We start from the raw sequence: 23,002 nt of genomic DNA, 5'->3' as shown, positions 1-23,002 counted from the left end.
CTTTATCATTCTGAGGAGTTTAAATAGTGTGTTGTTGCACTTTTTTTTCATTTCACTGTTTACTCATTTTGCTAGGTTATTATGGACATGTTGAGCAATAGCAAGCCCAGCACAGAACCTTAGTTTTTTTTCCCCCCTCTTGGTTCCTGGAACATATAAATTTTTCTTAGTGTTTTGTTGAGGCTGAAGAGGTGGGGAAAAGGAATGGGAGAGAGCAGGGTCAGATGTATGCTGAGGCAGGATGCATCCAGTGAGTTCAGACCTCATCCCTGACGGAATTCTAGAGTGCTACAGATCCATTTCCTCATATGTTTACTTTCTGCCTAAACTCTTTTTTTGGGTGGGGTAAGCGTGAGTTTTTCCTGCTTCAGTGCTTTCTACTGTACCTTTCTTTATGCTTGTCACTCTCATCCTCTGCAGAGCTGTAGGGAAGACCTGCTTGCTTATCAGTTACACCACAAGTGCCTTTCTGTGAGGAGGGAAGAAGTGTTTCCAGCCCGCACATAAAAACAGTTTGAGACACAGAATCTATATGATTTGCCAAAAGTACCACAGGATATTGGTAGAGCTGCGGCACAGTAATTTTTTAGGTTGTAGTAGCTCAGTCCTGTTTTAAAGCCCTGAAATCTAATTACTCAAGACTGGACTACTGTGTCTGCAGTGCACAGCAACCACTCCAGCTGGCTCATGATAGAGATTTTAAATAGCCTCTTGTAAGGATAACAAATTAGTCTACAAGATCTACAGCATGATTTACAGTATTTTGCCCTTGCCTTCTGTTCAACTCATGAAGCAGACATCCAAATCATGACCCATGCTTGAATGTTATGAGTCTTTAAAAATAACAGGGGAAAAGAGAAGTAATATTTCTAAAATATCACCTTTTAGGATTATTTCAGTGAGTTGGAAGTTCAAAACACCAAAACAGACACTAAAGTAAGGACCATACAAGTTGTCAACATGGATAAACAGAATGTCATCTTTTTTTTTTTTTTTGTGGGAACATAGACTTTGTATCAAGTATTGAATAAAGTATTTAGTACAAAGGGAAAAGTGAGATTACATTTCTGAGATGTAAATGTGCCTGAAAAAGAGATTGTTTTGTCTAACACTGTGTCTAGAAACTCCTAAGTGTTAGTTTCATGTCACTGTTTGCAAGGGAAATGGCAAAGCTTTATTTGCAATTTCTAAGTATTATAGTATTTACTCAGTAGCAGTGGTAAACGTCTTAATGATTGTTTATCTGAGTTAAATTATGATAAATTTTTAAAGCAAACAAATCCTTCTGCTGAAAAAGCTCAGTTTCCAAAAATGTGTATGTTTTCATATGCTCTGCAGACAATTTTGTGACATTCAGGTCTGCTCTCTTCAGCTAGAGGAAGAGGTATTGTTGGTGACTATGAAGTCATGCAGTGTCTTTCAGTTTTTTGTGACTTCTTGTGCACATCATGGAGACAGCAGTTGGAATGTGTGGATGGGACCTTCTTGCAATCTTGAAAGCATCTGCAAAACTTTTACACAGGGAGGGAGCATACATAATATAACAGAAGGTTTGCTGTCAGGTGGGCATAATTTGGAGGTGTGCAGGATTCTACCTAGGTTTTTGTGCAAGAGTTTTTCTCTGCATTACCCCCAAATAATAACAGAGCTATTTTGTTTATTTTTCATGTGATTCCTTTTCATTTATTTAGGTTTACATTTTTTAAGTTAGCTATGAGCTCCTTGACACTTCCAGCAGAGTGACAGCAGTGCCTCTCAGTGGTTTGTTTTTTAGAGTTGTTTGGGTTTGTTGGTTTTAAGTACTTAAGTGTAGCATCTCCGAGTGCAGAATTCCTACAGCTGAGAAGTTTGAAGGTGGTTTGCCATTCAACGTTCAAAATGCAATGGTGTGCGTTTTGATGTTGATGGCTTACTTGTAATGGAAAAAGAGACAAGTCAACTGCAAAAAGACTGAGATTTTTGACATTTACACGGAACCTATCAGAGAACCTGGAGATCAAGAAACTGTGACCCTCAGATGCCATCAGATTGCTAAGTGGCAAGATGTTTTCATGCTGGGTTTCAGACACGGCACAGGTTTCCTCTACAAATTGTTTTTATTTTATTTCAAGATAAAGTGTATGTGCATGTGTGTGCGTAGCCTGCAGTACAATGCAGATGCTCAGGTAACAGAGGCAAAACATAGAGGCTAAGCAATGTGGAACTTCACCTGAGCTAATTAACTCTGCTGCAGTGAAGCAAGTATTGTAGTAGTTTCCATCTGAAGAAGGGGTATAATCATTGCTTTATTAAAGCAGATGGTAATATACTTTATGACATATTTGTAAATTTTGGTAAACAAGAACTTATTCCACCTATGCTAAATTGAAATTTCCTAAATAGGAGCTAAAAAGTTAGGAACTTTCAATGTATGTTGAAATGCAGCAAGTTGTCGAAGATTAAAGGAACTAACAGAGGAGGTGCAGGGAATATGAATTTTCCTCCTGTGTTTGCAATGAGTACTCATTTTACTTTATCATTTTAAAGCTCTCCATGCAGTTTTATTTTTGAATAAACTCTTCTCTTAATTAAGAGTTGTATAATCAGGACAATAAGCTGTTCACTAGGGTGTCCTAATTAGGAGGATTTCACTGTATTTCTGATTTGCTTTACTAATAATGTTTATTGACTGGTATTTGAGTACTTCAGATACCAGTACTACAAATAAACAACGCTTCTGTTATTTCAACACACATTGGAAAAATAAGGCATGCAGGTAGGAAGATGTGTTTTAAATGATGAGTTTTAAACCATTTGTAAATCCAAATAAAGCCTGGCAGTTAGTTAAGCAGCTAATTATCCCAGTGAATGTCATAAACCTGTAACATTACAGGGAATGAATATTGTATAGGGAACTACAGCCTGAAAAATCAGGGGGAAAAACATCGTATGCAAGTGTAACTGACCCTTTGTTGTGGGTGAGTGATTTAGGTTGCAACATTATAGGATGGAAGTTGTTCCAGGTGGAAGAGAGCCACAGGTTTTGCTATGAGGGGGTAAAAGTTGTTAGGCAGGGAACTGAGGTCTCATGAGGCTTGCTTATTATTACATTAACCATTAGTTTGTGTAAGATCTTCTGTGCAAAGGTATCTTATGCCAAAATTTCCAGTTATCTGTTTTATTTTAAAATCAGGTTCAGCCATCTGGGGGGACAGAGACTGTAGGAAGGAATAACAGCAAGTCACAGTAAAGCTGGATCCTGCAGTGCTAGCTGTGCAGAAGTGACAAGGTGTAGACTGCAGCGTATTGTGTGGTTGAGGTAGGCTCCCAGTTGCAACATTTCAGGGAGATATATAAGTAATAAATGTCTAGGACTAAACTTCCGACTTTTCCTCAGAATGTGTATTGCAGGTCACAATTGACCAGTTGGAAAATAACAATTTATTCCTTTAAAACTATAGTATGAAGTCTTCTGAGAGTAACAGATCTCTTACATATTTTCAGCTATACCTTCCTTGCCTCAGGAAATCCTCTTTATTCATTCTAGCAGTTTCCATAAGACTCATGCTGATTCCTTCCTGCCTTCCTTTTAGAAGACAGCCTCAGGGTCTTTTCCCATACCTATCCTTGTCCTGTAACAGAGGGACTCAGTGTTGAACCTGTGATTCCTTTTAGATGGCATAGGGTGTTGTTGAGCAAGACGACACAATCTAAGTAGTGGCTGTTGGCCCTTCTAGCTTAAGAACAGGAAAACAATTTTCATAAATTGAATAACTATCTGCAGGCATTCTAATAAAACGTAGTTGGACCTACCAAGCTGGATTTATCCTTTTCCAAATCCTTTTACAAGTTTTCAAATATACAATTTTCATGGGAACTGGATGATGATTAGTTTAATGAAGTGCAGAAAAGGGATGCGTTCAACAGAACTGATTAAGGGGAAGAGGAGATGAGTACGTAACATTTCTGGTTTGAAACGTTTCTGAAAATTGTCATGCTGAAAATGGAGAACCACATTTTCAGTAGGGGGAAATCATATTGGATCCATTACATTCAGTAGAATTACTCTGATTGCGCAGACTAAGAACTCTTAAACTTTCTTAACTCTGAAAGAGCTGATTTCTCCATGGCTTACAGTGTGGCAAGCCAAAAAAGCCAGTAGCTTCCTCTTAGATTTGATTACTGGCTCCCTACATCTAGGAGGTAATACTTTGCTGGACACTGAAAAATGACAAGTTTTATGTTACTGAAAGGTTGTGTTTATACCTTTTCCCAACTACAATGACAAAGGCAGACAGATTTGTAAGGTGAATTTTTAGATCTGAAGGAAACAAGTAAATGAAAGTTAAATTTCATCAAGTGGAAATAGCATGCATTTTATTTGGGAGGGGTGGGAGGAGACAATGAAGTGAGGCAGTGTAGAGAAGCATCCTGAAGAATGTCCTGTGTTTTGGAGACAAGATAAAATTACATTTCTGTTACTCAACAGAGTTTCCAGGTCACCAGATTCAGGGATCAGGAAGCATTGTAACCCCCTTCGGCTGCTAGAAATGGTGATTTAGATGAATACACTAGCATCCTAACAGCTCTGGGAAGAGCTATGTGAGGATTCCTTGGATTGTGGGCAATTTCTTCGCAAGAAGACTTGTGTTACATTTTGATTTTATTACAGAGATCTTATTTTATTCATAAAAGCATAATTGTTTTATCATAGTTCTTTCGGTGGTGTTTGCAATGATTTCTTTTGCATCATGGTAATTGTCATAGCAATGAAAAAGATTTTAAAATGCTTACAGTGCACTGCCAAGCAATATGTAATTAAATGCAACTGTCATTGAAACAGACTGCTTTTTCTGACCTGTTGTTTCAATCTGAACATGATGTTTATTTACCACCTTCATTATTGCAGCATTAGCATATAGAGAAGCTGTGCCATACGATCATGTACTTTTCTAACAGATGGCCCCTAACTTCTTGAAGGCTTTTTTGTACTTGCCTAAAATATCCCATATTGGCACAAAGTTTCTTTTCTCAGTGTGAAGCATGATTGACTGGATGAAATAAATTAATTTGCCTCTCCTGGTCTCTGAGTTGGTTTTGCACTGCAGCAGCCCAGGTTTTGACTCTAACTTTGCACAATGATCAAAGCCTCTTTTGCTAATAACATGGTGCAGAAAGTTCCATTCGGTCACACAATCTCCAAATATTTCAGGTCACAGTAAGTAACTGAAGGCCACATATTTTCCAGAAAAGGTGGAGAAGCATCATTGGTGCCTGCTGTGCCATAACTGTCCTCTACTAACATTCCAGATTCAGGATATAAATTTTGCTTTCTTTGCTTTCTAAGGCTGTGAGAATTTCCTTCCTAGTCTGTGCAAAACAGAGGCCTCCTGTCTGTTATGGATTGCTTCTTTAGTGGCCTAGCTGCTGCTCGAAGCTGTGCTTCGTGCTTTTACACAGAATGTGCAGATGAGGAACTCATCACTGAGTCCATTCCTTTTTTGTGACTCCAGCTCAGACAGACCCAACACAGTGTGATCTCAATCTCATTTGATACTCGTCTGTCCAAGTGAAGTTTACTTTTGTTATATTTTACCAGAATGTATTTATGTACAGCCTGCAAAGAGGACACAGTTTGGATCAGTATTGAATGACTGTGATTTCAGCCATGCGTATTTTCTTACATGCTGAAAAATAAAATAAAAATCCATAATAAAATATAAAAAAAATATAAATATAAAAAAAAATAAAATCTACTTGGTGCTGGGTTTAAAATATAATAAAGGAGGACATAAAGAAATGTCTTTTTATTGTTGTTTTGTTATCCAGAAATATAGCCTATTTCCAGTTCTGATTGCCACTGATTTTTTAATTGGCATTGATTTGCCTCTCAGCTTTGCTAAAGTATACCTTAGGACTTTAAAATGCCAGCCTTTGTTTTCTTTGTCCATGTTTTATTGTATTGAATTCTAGAATGAAGCTTTGGCCTATCATCTCATCTTTTGGTTATTATGCTTTTCTTTGAGCCTTGGGGAGCTATGTCTTCCTGATTTTTGGTTAGCCTGCCATGCCCCTGGAAAAACTTATCTGCATCTCAAGTAATGCTGTTAAATGCATACTCTTCCATGGTTCCAGATAGCAATTTAGATGGACTTAAGTGATTCCCTATTCTTCATTCAGTCTTCTGAGTAGAAATTTACCGCTTGTGTCTAGAATGCAGTAGAATAATCTGAATGTGTAAAAGAGACCATGGAGACTATATGGAACACCCCTACAGAAAAAATTGTGTAGTCTATAAAAGTGCATACAGTGTGCTTTCTGCTATGCTGCAATTTTCTAAATGGCTTTGGAAGCAATACATACTTTTTTATTCTCATAATGAATTTCTGATGCAGTTTCAATCATATGTGAATTCTTCTGGCAGCTGTAGTTCTTTTTTTTTTTTTTTTTGCTACTATTGTTCAATCTATTGTTTGTGGTTCCTTGCTGCTGTCTGTTCTTAAAGTCCCCTTTCAGAGGCTGAAATAAACAACTGGGCATTCGATTTCTGTCCTGTTCCTGGCTGCTTCCGACTCATCTGTCATCTTCCCAGGCCAGCAAGCACTCCTTTGTGTTGCTCCTCTTTTGCAGAGGCTATGCCTGATGGTTGCTTCACACTAGTGCTGTAGTTTCTTTCCCTTAAAAGTAAGAGAATGATTGGATGTGATTAAATAATATGTGCTGAAGACTTATTTCCCTATATTAGTATTAGAACAGTTTTGTTAGCACTATAGTAAAATAACTATATACTGTTGTATGTATAACACTGTATTATAGTATAACACTGTATTATAGTATACATATATATAGTATGTATAATACTGTAACAGAATAACATGTGAAGCCACCTTCATGTTAAGAGCATTTAAAATCTAAGCAGTGAATGGCAAATAGCTTCTCAGTCATTCAAAACTTTCACCTTTGGACAGAGACTGAGCATGAAAGTGAATTTGCAAATACAGAAGTTATTGGAAGTGTTAGAAGAATCTTAAGAGTTATATCTTTACCTGCATGAAGGTATGGTAAAATACTGTGAGACATTTCTTTTAATAAGTTAATAATTAAGTTTAATGAGTAATCATTTTCCTAGCTTTCTTTTTCCAATTTCTTTGTATTTGAATGTAACAATGATTGGGTTTGTTACTGCCCCTTTGGAGAGGAAATCTTTGCTTAAAAAAAATGATTAGGAATAGGTTTTAAACCTATGAATTCAAATACAACTATTTCAAAGTGATTTTTATGCCTCTAAAGATTCAATTATTTAGTCACTACAAAAATGAATGTCTGTCATTCCTAAACTGGGATGATCACTTCATAATGTAAAGCTAATTATATTTGCAGTTGTTTTTGTATTTTGAATTTTCAGATGTACCCTTTAGTTGACACTTCTTGAGTCTTAATATGAGTCTCTTTATATGAGGTATAAAAATCACAGAAATATGCTCATTGATGGGTGGCAAAGAATGATTGTTGCTTATATCTTTGTTTTTGGAGAGATAGTAATGGCCATGGCTAAATATTAGGTTATCCCACTTACAGAATTAATAGACAAATCAGAATAGCATAATGGAGAAGGTATTAAAGAAAGAAAGCTATGAATACATCGTGGTGAAAAGAAGGCCTAAGCAGCAACAGGTGAAGTTATAACTGTAGTTAATGTAATTATCAATGGAGTAATTGCACAAGTGAATTCTGTGAAGTAGTTTTGGCCCTCCTTTGACAAGGCATTTATTTCTCATCCCAGGCATAAACTTTTTTAACAAATCAAGGCTTTAGCATTTGGGAGAGACTAAGATACACTTTCAGTGTTCTGGAATACAAGGGCAAAATAGGTCTTTGCTTATTAGTTAATAGAGGAGCAATGAGCTCCTCTATTAACTTACATAACACTTTTCAGGTAACTTTAATTATCTACCCTGTTTTTCATAATTCCCAAATACTTGCCAGTCTAAGCAAGTGTCTCTAGGAAAGTTGTCACAAAACTGGCATATTTTATTCTTGTTCTCTTGCTAAGTAGGCCAATGACTATTTCTAGAAAGGACAACATAAACCCCAAAAGTAACAGCTGAAATAGAAGAGCTTGAAAGAAATTAATCCTGGCTGTTGTTTCTGATGTCTCTGATTAAATATATCCTTAATGTTTCGATGGTTTATGAGTCCTAATCATCATGAGTTTTTGTAATCTAATAACTGTGAACTGCTTGTGATTCACTATTGAAAAACTAACATCTTCCAGCAATAAGAATGACTGTAGACTTAATCTAAGGTGGCAATCCTGCCCAAAAGAACTACACATTCAGCATTATTCACTAGATCATTGTTACATATTTAGAAATACCCTCCCTTCCTTTCCCTCCTGCCCTCAGAGACCAAATGACCCAAAACATTTGCAAGAATTTGTCTTCTAACTGTCTAAATGCTTATTTTCAAACAAGCTTTTATTACATTGCATGGGTGCCCTCTCACTGATTATTAATGGGAATTTCCCATCTGGGAAGACTAGCACTGATGATGTTCAGTGTTCAGCCATAACACTGATCACTGCTGATGAACTTTTAAAGCTGATGCTGATTTTCTGGTAATTGATATAACTTAATATTTGGAAGTGTGCATTGTGTCCTTACTTTCAAGATTTGTGTTAGAAAGTTTTGTTTTCGCATGCAGGCAGCCTTGTTTGAATTAAATGAAAGTTCATGTCTGTGGTGCATTTTTCTTAACCATTTTAAAAATACAGAATGTTTTTGCTTGTATCTTAATACTGGTAGGGATTGAGTACACATGTTATGGAATTCAGCTTTTAAGCTGCTACTGCTGGAAGTGGAACTGCAGCAACATCACTTACTCAGCTAGAGGTGGTGTAACGTATTTGTCTTTTGGTGTGGGAGGGAGGATCAAGGGGACATCACTCACCTTCCCCGGTTCACACATAACATGTATAGACTGATGTACTAGGTGTAAAGGTGTAAAGACCAGGTGTAAGCAGAGAGCTGCTTGCTGTGCTAATCCAAGGAAGCTGTTTTGTCAATAAGCAGTAACTACTGCTGCAAGTTCGTGCTGCAAGAGGTGCTGCAAGTTCATGCTCTGTCAGGGTGGGCATTCACTTTGAAAGAAAAAGCAGGTCTTTACTGAAGAGTAAGTATGGTGGTTGCGTATTTGTATCGTGGAAAGGGTACAGAGCTCCTTCACCCGTTCAAGCACAGGCCAGTGGTATTTATTTAAAGCTTTGTCCTGTATGTGGAAGGTGGGATAACACCTGCCCTGTCCTGGGTTGGCCTTAACTGGTAGCCAAGCACCAACAGAGCTGCTGGCTCACTCCCACCCACAGCAGACAGAAGAGAATAGGGAGAGACAAAGTGTGAAAACTAGTGGGTGCAGATACAGACATTGATAAATGAAGGGAAGAGAAAAACAAGTGATGGGAAGGCAGTCACATGCCCCCTCCCACAGGCGGAGTGATGCCCCAACAGTCTCCAAGCAGCAGCCACCTTGGAAACCTGCCACCTTGGAAACCTTAACTCAAACATGGGCCAGATTGACCTTCATTACCCCAAAAATGTTTGGGCAAGGCCTGATGGGTCCAGATCTCCCCTATATCAGAAAGGGGAGGGAATGATGAGGGGAGGAACTGAGATGGAGACTGGAGTATGGGGCTCCAAATACTCAGGCTTGCTTCTAATAGGAGTGGCATGGGTACTTCTGGAAAGACCCTGTCTGTGTTTTTCCAAGTTTCTGGTATGCAGCATTATTTCATCTATGCTTAAGACCACTGGCTGGTGAATGACAAAACGCAACCTGTGACAGGAGATGTAATAGCATCCTGGGAGTCAGCAGTACTGGCATAACGCTTCTTTATTCTTCAGCAATCCTGAGATGACAGCGTCATTGTTTCTGTCACACATGGCATTAAAGTAGTTTAACACAAAATCTTGCTGTAGAGTGCTGGTGGCCAAGTCTTCTTGTCTAGGGATCCAGGTGTAAACTGGTGGTTAATTCTAATATGCATGTTTGAAGGTGGGATATGAGACATTAACACTTGGAGTGTAGCAAGTTCAGAAAGTATTTAGGCATTGCTGTGGGTGGAAAACAATTGCTGACGAGTGTGTGGGGAGGTAATGTGTTGTTTTTGTCTCAGCAAGAGCACTGTGATTTGGGATAGAACAAGGACTTGGAGTAACTTAAACAGAAAAGCTATCCAGAAAATTAACAGCTTTTTTTTTTTCAGAAGCCTTTGTTCAACAAGGAGCAGCTATACCCTTAATAAACATTCAAGATAAATATTGCAACTTTATGTAAGGATTTGCATTTAAAGTGGAAGAGATCTGACCATCTTGTACTCTCACTCTGGAATACCTGCAGTGTGTTTTTGTAAAGGGGTATTATTCGTCAGGTTTTTTCCATCATTTGTGTTCTCTCACCTGAGGTGAAATTCTGACCTAATTAAAGTTAATAGGAAATAACTGTTGAAACTGGCGGACCCAGAATTTCCCTCATGCTGTTCAGATACTTTTAATTGGAATATATAGGAATATAGGAGTATAGGAATAATTATGGTAAGAGATGACTGTGGAGCAAAGGTAGATAAACAAAATCATGAGAAGAGAATAGAAATTAATAATAACAGGTACAAAGGCGTGTCTTTTTTAATAATAATGTGATTAACTTCTAAAAGAGAAAATACTGGTTAGCATTCAAATCTTAGAAATTAAAAAAAAAAAAAATCAACTCATTTCTGCCCTTATCAATGAATCATATTCAAGGATTGGTGCACTAGGCAAAATTAGCCTCAGTGACATAGTGATTTATATCTATCAGCAGGCCAGGTGTAGCAGGGATTGCAATGAGGCTGACTAGATGTTTTCTCTAGGAGGGTCTGTCTCTTGTTCAAGGTGACAATATGCAAACCAAAGAATGCATAGGTGATATCTCAGAATTAATCAGTGTTGTTTTTTTCCTTAGTCTGTTCTGCTTTTAAAACCTAGGCAGTAGTATAACCTGAATTGTCAAAGAGCAGGCTGACCTAGAAGAACTAGCTCTTTTACAGGCTGCAGTGATCAGCAGCATTCATCAATTGGCTTGAATTGTCTCAAGTGATTTAAAAAAAAAAAAAAAGAGGAATCAGAGGAATCAGCATATTATTTACATCTATGAGGTTATTCTTTGTGCAGCATGACTGCAAGCGTCATCCAGAAAGACCAGCTTTTGCTGAGTCCAAAAATGCAGGAATTATAATAATGCCTGAAAATCAGGGGGTTTAAAGCAAATCAGAAACTTCTTTTCTGCTATTAAGATATTTGCTTCTAGTTCTCACTTTATCTTTCCTGAATAGAAAAATGTTTACAGTATTTTGCAAAAAAGTTCAAGGAGGCTTGATCTCAGAGTCAATTTATTTTTAATGACAAAAAGTTATCTGTTTCTGAGATAGTACGTGTGGTCATGACTCATTTTATAAATTGCAGCTGCCATAATGTTTATACCGCTATTCTTTATTGTATAAGTTGAATTTAAGAATAACTTTGTAACTTTTATTTCTAAATTTTCTAGGAATGAGAAATACATCTCTGAATTTATTTTTTAGTGGAAGTTTTATATTACTAAGTGATAATACTAACAAATTATCTCCCTAGCAGGGTATTATTGTTTTCTCCTGGTATGTGATTAGACAACTTCATTATTTCTCAAATATGTGATAGAATTTTCAATAATTTTTTTGAAAAAAAAAATTCTCCCACCTAACTGTTTTTCTTTTTCCCTCCCAGTCTGCTCCCAGTTTTCAAGAGGAGTCTTTGCTATTTTTGGATTCTATGACAAGAAGTCTGTAAATACCATAACATCATTCTGTGGGACTCTTCATGTCTCCTTCATAACTCCAAGCTTCCCAACAGATGGAACACATCCATTTGTTATTCAGATGAGACCTGACCTCAAGGGAGCTCTTCTTAGCTTGATTGAATACTATCAGTGGACCAAGTTTGCATATTTGTATGACAGTGACAGAGGTGAGATATGGTACTTTTTTTCCCTGTATTCTGTTTGCTAGATATACATGTATCTCACTGAAATACTGAATCAGTCTTAGAGGAGGACAGGAATACCTACATGCAGCAAATACAAACTTAGGTTTAGAAACGAGTTTTTAGTAAAGAATACAAAATTGTTTATATGAGAATGAAATTATTACATTTTGCATTAATAGAATAGCATGCATGCTGATAAGTAATGAGAGATTACTCATATGTAAAACGGTTCCTATGATTTTTTTCTTTTTAAAGAATCATCTTTTTAAAGATTTAAAAATGAAAAGCTAATAAAAATGCTAGGATGTTTTTGCATGTAACATGTTGCTCATCATCTACACTTAACTTTTGAGTTGCATGCCAAGTATTTAAAACTACAGAATCAAACATAAACATCAGTAAGCCTGTGAGACCATTCATTTTACCAAACAGCTAGCTTTCACACTGCCACTGCAGCTGACTGCCTGAACTCCCTGTTGGGACTCCAGGTACTGGATGCCTAATTACCACCTCTGAGTTGTGTTGTACTTCAGCTGTATTTCAACAGAGTTGGGGAACACCAAGGACAGTCTACTAGCACAGATTCACTCCAAACAACATGCAAAATCAATAGTTGGACACAAAGCAAACAAGAATCTTGGATGCAGTCCCTGCTCCTTTGGAGACTACCTTCGACAGATACTCAAATTTCTCTCCACTGTTAAGATTAGATGTGTGGGTTTTTTTGTTTTTTTTTTTTTTTAATAAACACAAATCATCTGTTTGTAGGCAACTTACTCCAGGATACAGCTTCCACAAGTATTATGCCCTTATGGCTGTTGTAATAATAGCGTAACAGTTTATGAACTGGGAAAAATTACTTGAAAATTGTGGTATACTAGTTTTCTGAGAAGAAACATTGTAAAGCATTTTGTTATGACTACCCTTTCTGGAATTCCATTTGGAATTCCAACGGAACTCATTCTGTTTTTTTGAGTTCTCCTTATCTAGTAGCCCTTTGCTAACTTATTTTCTTCAACTCTTCTCTTTAAAAAGGCTATTTAGTGGCTCATCTGCATGTTCATTGGTCAGAATTAAATGCACATTAAATGGTAAGATTCTGCTGGATTTGAAGGATGATTAATTTCATATTGTCACACCATAGTTTATTAAATTATGGGGTGACATTAGATTCTCTTCTTTTTGATGACATTTTATCCAGTGTTCTTCAGAAAAGCTGAAGGGACCTCTTAAAAACAGTTCTCTATCACTGTTCTGAGCCCTGAAATAAGAAAAACTAAAGCAGGCATATAGCCTCCAACAATAATGTAATGTGTGATGATGAACCTTAAGCTCATTTCTGTGGTAGATCCTTTCCAAATTCACATTAGAATCAGAAACATTCACTGCCTTTTTAGAAAGGGCAGATGTGAAGCTAGTTGCTTAGCCTCTGTCAATCAGCTAGCAGTGTGCAGTACATGACCTGCATGTGATTTATATTTAGTAAATTCTGAAAACCACCTTGTTGCTGCACTGGCTGAATCTGGTCAGGAATAACAGCATGAAATTGTTGCTTATAGTCACCTTATGGTTATGCCTTTTTTTTTTTTTCTTATTTGTATGCTTTAATTATGGCAAGGCACCCCAGCGATAATGAACTCCAAGGCATAAAACTCCTACCTTTATGCTGAGTAAATCATTGCTCCTCAGTGCTCCCACACAAGGCTAACCTGCAGAGTTAAGCAGTGTGTAGGCAGCAACTCCGACAGCAGATCCTGAATATACAGGGTCCACACTTCCACCACTTTTGCATAAGTGTTTGTGTTGTATATTTAAGGAATTAAGTATAATTTGAGATACTTCCTCCTCCAGGAGTGAGATAAAAGATAGACTTCATGGTTTCCATGAAATCGAATAGAAATTAGTTTAATGACTTTTTCCAAAAGAATAATTTATTGCTACTTTTACAGCTCCTCAATGGTTAGAGGCTGACTAGATGAAGTGCGGGACAATTTCCTATCTTTTCCTGTCTATAAGAAGTGAGGCCGTTCAGTATATGCGTGTCAAAGCTATTGCTGGTTTAATATGTCACTTGATGTCATTTAATGTGACTGCATCCTTTATCCTCCTTACTTTCTTTGTGTTGCCAGTACTAAACAGTGCAGTTTGGAAAAAGTAATGACATTATTGGAGGTTTCTGTTTGTAACAGAATCACTAATTCACTCGGCCTCTATTCAGTCCTTCATTTCAGAGCTCACTGAATTAAGTTTGTCTCATCATAACCACAAGAGGTTCAGGAACACACAGTTCCCAAACAGAAATATTCATGCAGTCAAAAACAGCAATAGTTGTTGTTAAGAGTTTTCTTCTCTGCAGAGTCCCACTTCCTTTACCTCTATCCAAATAATTCCACATCCACAAAAGTATTGCTGTGAAAGATTTCTTTTTTTTTTTTTTTTTTTTTTTCATTGTGTTATTGACATCACAGTAAACTATAAACTAAATTGGATGAGGATGACAACTCTCCTACCTCTGAAGAACAAGAAGACCGGTCTGCAGAGGGTGCTCAAAAAAAAAAAAAAGTCCCAAGGAAAAATGGAAGATCAGAGGAACCCTTTGCCCTAGCATGAACATTAATAGCCCTTAAATTCATGCCTGAGATTTTTTTGTCTTAGAGGAGACATACAAAGACAGATTGGAGGACCTGAAATCTACTCAATAAGATCTGAAAGAGTGATTCATGTTACATGAATCAAGTGATTCAAGATTCAAGTGTCTTTGCCTGATCCATTTCAGTTTGTTGATGTTTATTTTGTCTATTTTATTTTGTCTGTGTGGAATAAACAAATTTGTTAAACACAGGAACAAAATGCAAACTAAAGCAATAATATGTGCTGCAAAATTTATCAGATCGTTGATAGGGTCCTCACTGCTAATAGTAACGAAAGGTGATATTTCATTGAATATGCAAATGAAGATAAGCCAACATTACATTTTACAATGAAGGATGATGAAATTTAGCTTATTGGAAGTGAAAAGAGACTACAAAACATCCCTTTTTAAACAAAGCCCTCAGGACTTAGCACACTACATAGCTATACATCCATATATGATAGAGGAATTTGCATTTTCAGAAGCATTTGTTTCTGAAAGTTAGTTTATAGTTTCCCTTTATCTTTTTTATTCCTACTAGTTCTGCATTGACATTTTCATTGCTAATGCATCAAAAATATTTTTTTTTTTTCTGAGAAGAACTATATTCTTTCCTCCCAAAATAACATTTCCCTTTTATAATACTTATTCTTTATGTTAGGAAGCAGTGTTATTCAGCCACTTAACAAGTTGCAGATGACTTTCTAGGATCATATAGTTGCACAATAATAAAGATGTTGTCACTTACTCTGGAAAATGCCTTGACATTTCCTTCTGAAGTTGGAGTAAAAAACTTATGCAAGAATTCAGGAAGTAAAACCATAAATCTAACACCAGAATTGACAGTGGGTTTTATATTGTCAGGGAAAAAATAAACAATCTGGCATAGCAGAAATTGCATGAACTTCTGAAAGAGTTAACAAAGGTGAAAGTAGGAAATTACTATTAAGAATGTTTTTTTTGAGGTATGGAACCACTTTAGTATTTTATAATGTTCTAATGTACACTCTACATCTTTCATCTTTTCCTTTTACCAGATGTCTACATTTCTCTTTATATTTATATATAAACAGTTTGTATGTGCCTTTGGATGTAGTGATCTATTATTTTAAAATATTTTGTTGCGTGACATATGAAACTTCATATCAGTCTTCTTTAAAATCAGTACAAAAAGCCAGACCTACTTGACATAATCATTGAAGTTATGTTTTTGGAAGCCTGCCATTTTCCTCCTTTGCTGATGACCAGCCTTGTATATTGCTATATGTTATTACCATTTTCACTTACGAAGCTGAATTGCTAAACACCAACCAATTTGCTATGAAACAAATTGATTCTTAGCACTTTCTTTCTATGTTTATGGTCATAACCACCAATATTTCTCATGAGGGTTATCCATAAAGCTTCCTTTACATACCAAGTCAGAAATTTGTCTCAAAGAAATTACTCCTGGTGTTCTGTGGTTTCAGGGGAGATGAATGATCAAAAATGTCAGTTGGATTGTGAGAAATAGTCTGACAGCTTTGGTGACTTTTTTTTTTTTGTAATACTATCTGCTATCCTTAAAATTGTTGTCTCTAGAGATCTATAGAATTCTCTGGAAGGGATTTGAACATAACGAGTTGAAGTTGCTCTACTGTTGGACACAGGTATTTGTTGAAGAGCAGGAACTCTTTTTTAGCAGTAATTATTTTTTTATACTTGGTGCTTTAATCTTTGAACAGGAAAACCAGTCATGTAAAATTGTCACTGATTTTACAATATTTTGCAGACAATTTCAGCTGTGCAGAGACTACAGCTTCCTGGCAGGAATATGTCACAAAGAATAAAATGGCAGCAAACTTCTATAGACTGCTTGCAGGCACTGGGCCTGCTTATCTATATGGAAAAATACATATATCGAAATGCTTTCTTTCACAGTCAGGGAGTGTGGCAAAAGAAATAATAACTTCATGACATGAGAATTTTGCCATAGGCCTCAGTGAGAACAGGGTTTAAAGTAGGTTCACAAGTACAGAACAGTTAAATAGCATTCTGTAATAAATAACTGATCCACTTGCTATAATTGGATCGTTTTTTCTCCTAGAAGACCTCTTTCCCAGTCTATAGAATTCCAGCAATGGATTAGTGAACTGGCAAAATCCCCTTCTGAAAAATGTTGAAGCAAAATCAAAAGATTGTCCTTACAAGGCTCTATCCTGATCCCTTCCAATGGTTTAAGTAAAGTTTCACTCAGTAAGAACAATTTGGGCACACACACAGCTTCATTTCTGAGGAGTCCTAACAACATATGATAGGTGAAATGAATAACAGTGAAATCTTAAATAACTAATTTCATAAATCATGTTCTTAGAAGCTTGTTATTCCTGAATCTTTATCAGTCATATTGTTTGTTTTTTTCCTGTGCATTGCTAGGCTTATCAACATTGCAAGCTGTGCTGGATTCTGCAGCTGAAAAGAAATGGCAAGTGACTGCTATCAACGTAGGAAATATTAACAATGACAGAAAAGATGAAACTTACCGTTCACTATTTCAAGATCTAGAGGTAAAAAAGGAGAGGCGAGTGATTTTGGACTGTGAGCGTGATAAAGTCAACGACATTGTTGATCAGGTTTGCTATTCTCATTTTTTCAGCAATGACAATTAGATATATTCTATAAGCAAGACCAACGTAAGCATCATTTCAGTTGATCCTATGTTTTTGGTAGTTATGCATCATTTGGGAAGTGACAGATTTGAGGACTGCATACACATTGGACAGAAAGAGAACATACAAATCCTATAATCTCTCACTCTACTCAAAGGCAGGATAATTCTATCTGGATCATCCCATATGGTTCACTATCCTGATAATTTAAAAAAATAATAATAAGAATAATAAAATCTCTTTAAGGTTACTTTACAGTCTGTCTAGGTAGTATATATATATGTAGTTTGTATGCTATTATATATGGTGCATTACAAATATAGCTATACAATGACTAAGGCTTAGTACGCCTTACACTAGACAATGATTTCTGTTTCTAATGTTTTTTTCCAAAAAAAAACCTTATACATCTTAGAAGGCTGTTTCAACAGCTTCTCTTTTTTCATGTAATTTTCTTCATTGTTCATGTTCCTAAGCTCTTTGTTATTGTACTGTCCTTGGGTCTGTCTTCAGTTTGCCTCTATCTTAAAATGTCTTAACCAAAATTGGATGCTGTCTTCCATAACTAAGACCTAAGAACATTAAACAGAACAGAAAAATGTCTTCTTTGCATCCCCACATAGGTTGTTTGTCAAAATTGTGTGTTTTTTATTGTTTTGTTTTTGTTTTTCTTTTTATAACAGCATCACAGCATTTGGATTCAAAATTTTGCGTTACCTCCATATCCACCTCTACAGTAGTGGCTAGGCAGGTCCTTTTCCATGCTGTCTCTTTATCTTGCTTCCTCTTTATTAATACAGAGCACATTGGAATATTATAAGGGTAGTTCCATGTTTGTTTAAGCTTGACCTTTTACACCATCTGTAGGGATATATTAGCTAAATGTAGATGTATTTAGGTGGATATTAGTTAGAAGCTTTTTTGAGGGGGTTGTTATTTTGGTCTTTGCTATGAGGGTAATATGAGTAATTGAGGCTCAGGCAATGAGCATTGTATTTCAGCATTCAAATGGAGTTCACTGTATTTTTCTCTGTTACAGTTTGTGGATATGAATTCAAAATGATTGTCTAATTTTCAGGATCAGTTTAAATTTGATCCTGTTCTTCACAGCATTTGCAACTTCTCTCTGTTAGCATCTGCAGATTTTTTTTTAAACAATCATATTTTCAGACTTCTCATTAATAAATATCGTGATTAAAAAAATACTGATTAATTCCATGTAATTAGTAAGTATACTGAACGGAGCTGTGCTTGACAGAAATACTGCTTACAGCTTTTCAAACAGTTGTTTGCTTACCTTATGGTGACTTATGTACAAATTCCCTTAAGAGCTTGTAATGATGTCACACAGGATGAAAGCCTTATTAAACTCAAGATGCGTTGTACCTGCTGCTTCCTCGTTATCCATTAGGATGGCTATCATATCAGAGAATGGAAGAAAAAAAAAAGCCTTGACATACTTTGATTTTGACAAGACTGTACTGGCTGTTTATCATCTATTATCCTCTAGGTTCTTTTAAAATTAAATACTTAATATTCATTATAATATCTTTCCTGATATGAAGGCTTGGCTGAGTAATTTTTTTTCAGTTTCTCCTTTTGCCGCTCTGAGGACAAGAACCCTTTGGTTTAGTTACCATTCAGTTTTACTCTCCTTTTTTGTTTAGTAATAACCTGTGATATTCTTTGGCTGCTGCTTCTTTTGATTTCATCTCTAGGATATTTTTCTTGCTCTTATTGTGCATTAATAGATGTGAATCTTTTCTTTTTTTTCTGAAACTTAGATTTTATCATTTTATCCCCTGTGCCACATCTAAAGCATGTGGATGGATAAACTGTTTCTGCTTATCTGCTTTCTAAGTCACGTAAGAGTGTTAGATACTTGTGGATCAGCCACACTGGTAATTTAACATAATTCCAGTTATTTGTTCTCATGAAAATAATTTTCTGCTATGTTCTGGAATATAGTCTCTTGAACTACTAAGTGCATTCTCTGATGCATTTAGCATTGAGATTCTCTTTGCAAGACCTGTCAGCCCCTGGAGTTTTGGTCTGGTCTTAGAGTACTTTATTCTTAAACTGCTGATCCTTTGACTTCCCTTCCTTACATAATACGGTGAATCTGTTTTAATTTTCCTCTAGTCTAAAATAAAATCTAAAAACTCATTCTCCATTAACTTTCTCTATCTCGTCATCACCTAAAGTGAAGCATTATTCCAAATAAAGATTTTTGTCAGTATCTGAGTTTTTTTGTCCTCTGAGTATCTTTGTGTGTCCTTCTCATTTGCTTCTCTAACTGCAAAAGAGGTTCTTCAGGTCCTACTTCGCTACAAGATTTATTCTGAACTGGAGCTTTAGTATCAGTATCTCTCTTCCTTTTCTCTGTTTTTTTACTGAGAAATGCGGCAGGCTTTCAGTTGACTGGACTTTCCTTGAATATTGGAGTAGGATATATTGATATATTGAACAGTAAATTCTTTGCTTTCTTCCATGTGTATTCTTGAACAAGCATGTAGTAGTGTTTTGGTTTACCCCAGTAACTTTCTAAGCTGTGGTGGCAACTTCAAGCTCTCCCCATAATGCTCTGTAGTTCTTGAATTATCGTATTGACACAATATGTTTTTTCAATGTTGCTTCATCATTTTTGTTTTTCTCCAGTGTTATAGTTTCTCCTCCAGATTTTAGCCACTTAATGAAAGTTAATATTGAAAAATACTTTCAGTTCACCAGCTCCCTGAGACTAGTTCAATTTATAAATTCCTGTTCTCTGAATTGCTATTGTTGGTCAAAAGATGGAAGAAACCTCTAGAGTCCTGTTAGCTCCCATATCCTTTCTCTGGAGAAATGTTTTGCTTCAAAATGCAAACTTCCCCATGAAGACATAATCCGCAGTAAGACTATATGGGGAAAGAATCCATGCTACTTGCCTGCCAGCAGAGACTTCTGGGAAACTACCAGCTGGCTTTGAGAGAGATTATAGGGAAGCCTTAAGGCAACAAAAAACAGTTTGAACTCCAGAAGACTTCTTCATAATGCAGATATTTTCATTAATGTCAGTGGGATTTTAAATGTTTTTGTTTGTTTGTTTTTTAGCCCCAGGAGTGTTATAATTCTGCTACAAAGAGAGCAAAATCTAAGCAGCTAAGCGGCAATGTCTGAGATACAGTGCTTCTAGTACCTCTACTGTGTAATACTTGCTCCCTCCTGTCCAGATCATGCCTTTTAATATACAGCACAGTAATTGGCATTCAGCTCCTCCTCTTACAGGTTTTGGGGCTTGGACTTCAACATGACTGATTTCTACCAGCAGAAAGTGTATTCAGTAGTGCATTAAGTAAAATAAAAAAGTAAAGCACTGGACAAACTTAGTTATGAGCTTCAGATGCAATACTAACTTCTACATCGTATGACATTTAGTAGTTTTTGAGTCTGTCCATGTATCAGCTGAACATGGAATTTACATTATGGGGGTATTTCTTCTTTTTTACAGGTTATCACAATCGGTAAGCATGTTAAAGGATACCATTATATCATTGCAAATCTGGTAAGCAAATTTTTTTAATATGTTTTACTATGACCGTAATACTCATTTTACTGCTTCTGGAAGAACATCATCTAGTATTTTGTTTTAAATGGGTTTTAGAAAATAAAGAAAAGCTAAATGTGATTATCCTTGCTAAATTAATGCATGTGTTCAGATGGTGTTTTATTGACTCAGTCTTTTCAGTGCTTAAATGCTTCCTATTATATGCCCATCAATGGGAGTGAAGACTGTTCAGTACCTCCAGTAGAGGTTCATCCATTTTCCTGCTTACTTTAGAAAAGTCAGGGGAGGTAGGAAAATTGGAAAAAACAGCTTTCCAGATTGTAGGCTGATCCATTCATTCAGATAACTGATGTTTCTTCTTTCACCTCTGAAGTATTTAAAAATTACAGCACTCAGTTCTGATACTGCTGGACTAGTAAGTCTCAGCTTCACATATCCTCATTTCTCACATTGGCTTGGCAATCAGTTTGATTTAATATTTCTCTGAACACAGGTAATCAGACAGTATAACTAATGCTGTTCCTAAGGGGGAAGGTTCAGGAAACTCACTAAATTGTCAAGGTTATTTTTTGAAGTTGTCCAAAGATGAACGGCCATTTTACTGACATTAAAGTCAACAATACTTATTTACTGCAGCCAAGGAATCTAATCCATTTTTTGCCAACGGATAAAGCAAATTTGGTAGGCTTGAATGTCAGTTATCCTACTCTAAAAAAGAACTTTGAGGGTTGTATGGTGGGAGTGCCTTGTAATCATTTTTTTCATCTCTTTATTTTTGGACTATGATAGGGTTTGACTGATAAAAATTTCAGCAGAGCCCTTGGAGTGCTCTAATTTACACTTTGTCTTCCATAGTCCTTTTAAAAGAGGTATCATGCTTCACATATAATCTCCATCTCCTACCAACCTTTGAACAAAACACTTTTCCCTTCCAGATAAGGCTGGAATCATGGATGTTGCTAGACAACAGTTAGGAAGCTTTATACTCTGGAAGCCTCTTTAAAAGCAGAACAATAGGGATTCATTTGTATATTTATTAAATGAATCTTAGGTCAGAAAAGCTAAGGTAGTGCATGTTCACTAAACAAGCATAAAAGTCTTACAGAATTTGAAAAATTCCCTGTTAGATATTTGTATTTTTTGCATATGTTGTACAACTATTTTAGGCCTTAAAGGAAATAAATATTTTAGAAAAATTGCCTAGTGTATTTCATTATGTTGACTGGTTGTTATTGTAGCCATTGCTTTGTTTGTAACTTTAAGCCCATAAGATCTTAAACTTGCTGAATCACGTATTTTAAAGCCTAGTATTATATTTGCTTATACAGGTTTGTGCAGTTTTAATGCAAGTATTGCAGATCTTTTGTATAATATCATGTAAATATATATGGTAATGATTTTTAAAATGTTTACTTTCTGTCAGAAGTACCTAGTACTTGATCATTGTCTTGCTGAATCCATCTTTTTTCTTCCTTCCTGTGAGGTTGTTCTCTTCCAGACTGATCAGTCAGTCAAGAAATTGATCTATATTAAGAATAAAACATCCTGATAAATGGAGAAGGGTCAAATGAATGCTCATGTGCAAACTTTAAGCTCACAATAAGTTCAATGACCCTTTAGAAGTGTCTATATTATCAAGCATCAACATATCATTGATGAGCATTGCTAAGATGAAGTATACCTAGTATAGCAATTGTAGCAATGTTTGATAATGTGGTCTGAGGTTACTACTTTTGTGTTCACTCAGAAGGTTCATTTAAACTGAAGTGTCTAAAATCAGTGCTTCTTGTAAATTCATTTGTATGGTTATTTGGGACACATTAAAACATGAAACATGAAAAATCAAAATGTATGTAGTGCTAGTCAACAGCAACAAAGGCGAGCACACATGAGAAATAATCTATTCAGAATGCAGGTTCAAATCATTCATTGCTGACTTAAAAATCCAATCTTACTCTTATTGGTTTCATAAGGAGTGAACAAGATCTGTCTTTTCACTTTGGTAAAGCTCTTTAATTTGATGTGTACTTGTGTTTCATGCTTTTATTCCTAGCAGAGTCTTTCCAGTCCACAAATATATAATTTAGATACAGATACATTTGTAGATATATGGAAATAACTCGGAGTGAATCAAGACAACTGA

The 23,002-nt window shown here is 36.0% G+C and overlaps 1 protein-coding gene across 2 annotated transcripts in view; it reads left to right on the top strand.

Moving 5' to 3' along the window:
* Window positions 1–23,002, top strand: part of GRIA2 (glutamate ionotropic receptor AMPA type subunit 2) — a gene marked incomplete at both ends in the record, with an annotated part of 89,069 nt that overhangs the window by 27,296 nt on the left and 38,771 nt on the right. For both annotated transcript variants that reach the window (XM_082759531.1, XM_082759530.1), the window contains 3 exons: window positions 11,775–12,014; window positions 17,080–17,276; window positions 20,803–20,856. In XM_082759531.1, the coding sequence (XP_082615657.1) occupies window positions 11,775–12,014; window positions 17,080–17,276; window positions 20,803–20,856 (491 nt within the window). The remainder of the gene's footprint in view (window positions 1–11,774; window positions 12,015–17,079; window positions 17,277–20,802; window positions 20,857–23,002) is intronic.

This window comes from Aythya marila (assembly GCF_965140915.1).
Source record: "Aythya marila genome assembly, chromosome: 4".
NCBI classification, from domain to species: domain Eukaryota; kingdom Metazoa; phylum Chordata; class Aves; order Anseriformes; family Anatidae; genus Aythya; species Aythya marila.
This window is presented reverse-complemented; position numbering and strand designations above follow the sequence as displayed.